This window comes from Orycteropus afer, unplaced genomic scaffold (genome assembly GCF_000298275.1).
Source record: "Orycteropus afer afer isolate SDZICR_OR568_19922 unplaced genomic scaffold, OryAfe1.0 scaffold00133, whole genome shotgun sequence".
Classification (NCBI taxonomy): domain Eukaryota; kingdom Metazoa; phylum Chordata; class Mammalia; order Tubulidentata; family Orycteropodidae; genus Orycteropus; species Orycteropus afer.
Genome location: NW_006921720.1, coordinates 7,193,257 through 7,198,347, shown reverse-complemented (window position 1 = coordinate 7,198,347; position 5,091 = coordinate 7,193,257). Strand labels below are relative to the sequence as shown.

At 47.7% G+C, this 5,091-nt stretch overlaps 1 protein-coding gene across 1 annotated transcript in view; it reads left to right on the top strand.

Moving 5' to 3' along the window:
* Positions 1-4,984: 4,984 nt before the first annotated feature.
* EEF1A1 (eukaryotic translation elongation factor 1 alpha 1) overlaps positions 4,985-5,091 on the top strand; it is a 30,450-nt gene continuing 30,343 nt past the window's right edge. The window contains exon 1 of the mRNA XM_042781565.1: positions 4,985-5,089. Coding sequence (XP_042637499.1) covers positions 4,985-5,089 — 105 coding nt within the window. The remainder of the gene's footprint in view (positions 5,090-5,091) is intronic.

Below are 5,091 nucleotides of genomic sequence, written 5' to 3'. Positions count from 1 at the left end.
AACCTATAGGACAAAGTAGAACTGTCCTGTAGGGTTTCCAAGGCTGTAAATCTTTCTCGCTGACTACCTCGTTTTTCTCACTTAGAATAGTGGGTGGGTTCGAACCAGCAGTCTTTTAGTTAGCAGCCCAGTGCTTTAACCACAGCACCACCAGAGCTCCTCTGGTCAGACTACCTGGGTTCCAACCCTGCTTTGGTAGGGAAAAGATCTCCAAGATGTACTAAATGGAAAAGGCAAGGTGGCTTATATAGTGTTTCAACCATTTGCAAAAAGGAGAACATATTTTAAAAGAATATGTACCTGTGTTTCCTTACTATGAGTAAACTCTCTCTTCCCTACAGCTTCCCCATGTAAAACAGGGGTGGTAGGAGCATATTCATTAAATACATGAAATACAGTATTAGTGCACTGCTTGGCACAGTGTAGGGCCCTTTTATTTGACTTCTCAGTACGAATAATTTCTTGGCTTAATTATATTCTAAGATACCCTTTAAAAAATAATTTTCAATTGGCATAGCAAGATAAGAACATGGCAAGCCACAGCCGAATGTAATTACTTAAAGCTGCTTTAAATTAGGCCCAATAGCAGAGTGATTAACCAATACTGAAGAATGCTTGATGAATCACAGTTATGTACAGGCATACCTCGTTGTATTGCACTTTCCTTTATTATGCTTGGCAGACACTGATTTTTTTTTTTTTACAAATTGAAGGTTTGTGGCAACTTTAAGTGAAACAAGTCTATCCGTGCCAATTTTCCAACAGCATGTGCTCATGTCACGACTCTGTGTCACATTTCGGTAATTCTCACAGTATTTCAAACATTTTCACGATGACATTGCACACTTAATAGTCTACAGTATAGTAGTAACTTTTATATGGACTGGGAAACCAAAAAATTTGTGTGACTCGCTTTATTGTGGTGGTCTGCCAGCGAATCTGTAGTATCTCCTAAGTACGGCCGTATACACTTCTTGTTGTTGTTACATGCCATTGAGTCGGCCCCGATTCACAGCGACCCCTCCTTGGGTTGCCAAGGCAGTATCACTACTGAAGTAGATTGCCCAGTCTTCCTTCCGAGGAGTGGCTGGTGGGTTTGAACCACCAGCCTTCTGGTTAGCAGTCAAAAGTACTCTTCATGCTTTCACCAAGAAAGTAAATAAGTAAAACTCTCTCACGCTTTTTTTTCCCCCTTCCAAAAAATAGTCATACAAACCTAAACCAAACCCATAGCCTTGGTGTCGAGTTGGCCTCACAACACCCCTATAGGACAGAGTAGAAGTGTCTCATAGGGTTTCCAAGGCGGTACATTTCTCTGGCAGCAGACTGCCTCAGCTTTCTCTCCCGAGGCGCGGCTGGGGGTCAGAACTGCCAAACTTTCATTTCGCAGCCGAGCGCTTTAACCACCGTAAGGCTCCCAAAAGGGATCGTACTGATTAGTGTATTTTTAAGTTTGCCATTCTAAATGGTATGAACAAGTTTAAGAGTACTCTTAAGCAAAATACCTTAGATTATGACCCCTAAACCTTTTAAGTCGCAACAATGTTACTTACTATGATTGTTTTAACTTTTAAGATAGTAAAAGGCATACTGTATCTTCTGTAAAGTATGTGTTGGGGGAGAATGCGTTATGATCATGTTCATAAATTTTATAGAGGCTTGGCAGAAACGTATTTTGTTTTAAAATAGTAACACTTGCTTCAGTCCAACTAAATCCGACCCTCACCCTGAACACCTGGAGTTTTCTCCCTCCTACTCGGCCCTTCTTTTAGCAGTCGGAGAACAGAAGAAACTGACTTCCACCTCGGGGCGTGTCAGGGGGCCGACCCGGGCGTCCGGCACTCCAGCGACCAGAGCGGGCTGGCTGAGCCACCAGCTGAGTCCTCGGTGGACAGGCCTGACCCGATGGCCGGACAAGACTGCAACGCGCCCCCTGGGGCGGGGGAAGAGCGCCAGCGCCTGTCTTGCTGTGCAGGAATGGCCTTCCCCAGGACCTAGTTTCCGTCCTGCGCGAGCCTCCGTCTCCAGCCGGGACCTACAGCTGTAAGGTGACAAAGATTTGTGGCCAGTGTCCGCTTCCAAGGCATAGCCCCAGTGCACCCAAAGGTATTGGGTCGAAAGCACAAGAATTTTGAGATCCCCCCCAAAACAGTCTAGGCAAATATCACAATATTTAATAACATTATTTTTTGTAGGTATCTAAATATTTGATAGGGAGCTCTGGTAGCATAGTGCCTAAGGCGCTTGACTGCTAACCAGAAGGCTGGCGGTTCAAACCCACCAGCCACTCCTCGGAAGGAAGGTTGGGCAATCCTACTTCCGTAGTGATACTGCCTCGGAAACCCAAGGAGGGGTCGCTATGAGTCGGGGCCGACTCGACGGCATATAACAACAACTCCAGGGCACATAACCACAACAACATTTGATTACAGGCTCTTCTTCAGAAGGAAATATTTGTTTTGCATAATCCACAGTGTTTCATTTAGCGCTGGACATACAGTAACTCAAACCAAACTCGTTGCCATCAAATCAATTCGGACTCCATTGGGCTTCCAAGACTGTAAATCTTTACGGAAGCAAACTGTCTTAGCTTCTTCCGAAGAGCAGCTGGTGGGTTAGAACCAGGACATTTTGATTAGCAGCCAAATACCTTAACCACTACATCACCAGAGCTCTGGACATACAGTAGATTTTCAAATAAAAACTTGTTAATAAGTTGGTTTGAGAAGTTGGGCAGTGATGTTCTACACCTGGAAGATGAGACACAATGATCCAGTAATTACCTCATTAAAAATAAAGGTTCTTTACTCAGTGAGGGCAATCTACTTCCGTAGTCAAGGACCGGTCGCAATGAGTCGTATCCGACTCAACGGCAGTGAATTTCCTCCAAAGAGCATTTCCCAGGGCCTGACCTCAGAGTCAATCATGCCCCTGATCTATGCTAAAATGCAGTTACAACCAACAGCACAACAAAAAATGAAGGTATTTATTTAAATAGGTCATACTTGAGAAACAGTGATTTTATAACGTGTTGAGAATAGGAAATTAGGTGGATAAACTTGCCTATCCTTTAGGCGTTAGTCTCTACGTGAGATCATGTGGACAGAATTTGAAAGATTCTTTTTAGATGTCTCATACTTGCAATCAAATGTACAGTGGATAATACATATATCTATATATCTTTATCTATATGTACTACAGTATTGACACACAGTTTTCTCAACTGAAAAACTGGACGTCCGGAGTACCAAGGCGGGAAGGGGTAGATGCGGGACACAAGCTTCCATAAATGCAGCTGGCTTTGAATGAAACGAGCCAAAAGGACCGAGCATCCAGGAACAGATTCATCACAAGTACCGCCTCAGACTTGAACCCCTTATGGATCTTTGGGCGAGGAAGTATGCCCTAGATCCCCCTCCAGCCCAGAGAGCAGCAACAAGGGAGCGGTCAGGCTAGGCCGAGGATGCAGCCAGCGGAGGAAACTGCTGCTGGGATAGTAGGGGGCTGGTGGAGTGAGGGAAAACCCCAATCTTGAAACCGCCTTTCCAGTAAAGCCAGCAGCATTAGGAAGATTCTGAATGTCCTCTCCTGGCTGCCTCCTCGCCACCCTACGCCTGAGCTGAGAATAATTCTTACAAAAGGGAGACTCGCCTCTGTCTTTGGGAATCCCAGGGACCGTCGTTAAATCCCTACTAACCTAGAAACGTCGGATCTTTGCGTCCCCGCCCTCTACTCGCTCTCGTCACCGACCGGATCGAGAGGAGCATGCGCGCGATACTCTGTGCCATTCACGGGCTGAGCGCTCAACGCCCACAGTCCCTGGGAAGTGGGGGAAGGGACGGCAATTGAACTGGTGCCTGGTGGAGGTGGCGCGGGGTAAACTGGGAAGTGCTGTCGTGTTCTGGCTCCACCCCTTTTCCGAGGGTGGGGGAGAACCATATATAAGGGCCGGAGTCGCCCTAAACGTTCTTTTTCGCAACGGGTTTGCCGCCAGAACGCAGGTCAGTAGCGGGGTGACTTCCGTAGCCCTGGCCTCCTTGAGAGGGCTGCGGCTCTCGCGTGCCTTTATCTCCTCGTACGATCAACTTTACGAAGTTCTTGCCCCGAATTGGGGGTTGTAATAGGGTGGGGAAGCTCGAGGCCTGACGTTTTTTTTTCTGGATACCCCATCGCCTCGTGCTTGGGTTGAGGCCTGGCTTGGGCGCCGTGGCTGTCGCGCTTGCGAATCCGGTCGCACCTTCACGCTTGTCGGATTAATCTCTATCAGAGTCAGTGGCCACTTAACTTTAATAAACATAAGTGATTGTGGCTTTTTCGTCGCGATAATTGAGTCCCTTTGGGCAATATTTCGACGAGATCTGGCTTTATACAGCTGGTCATACGGTACTTAAGGCTGTGAGACCGGTGCGAAGTACCGAGGGCGGCGGCGGGCCGCTAGTCCCCGCGCACATGGTTGGCGCGCCCTCGGCTAAGCGAGGCGGGAACCAGGAGCCGTGGCCACGGAGTCGGAAGAAGGGGAAAGGTTTGGGAGGTTGGCTTGGGTGGCTTCGGTGCCCGGCCTAGCGGCGCGGTGTACAACCAACCCCAGGCGGCACCAGTTGCGTGCGCGGAAAGATGGCCGCTCCCCGGCCTTGCTGCAGGGAGCTCAAAATGGAGGACGGCGGTGGCCAGGGAGAGCGGGCGGGTGAGTCACACAAAGGAAAAGGGCTTTCACGCGGTGTACTGGGCACTAACCTGGCACCTGGACGACTTTTCTTAGCCTTTGGAATATGGTTCTCAGGTTGGGGGAGGAATTTTTTTGCCCACATTTGGTGGGTGGAGACTTGAGTTAGACCAGATTGGCTCTGACTGTAATTCTCCTTGGAATTTGACCTTTGAGTTTGGATCATGGCATATTTTCAAGCAGCTTGGATCGTTATTTTGAAGTTTTTTTTTTCCTTCCAATTTAGGTGTTGGTGAAAACCATCGCAATATCTAAGCCAGAATGGGAAAAGAAAAGACTCATATCAACATCGTTGTCATTGGACACGTAGATTCAGGCAAGTCCACCACTACTGGTCACCTGATCTACAAATGTGGTGGAATCGACAA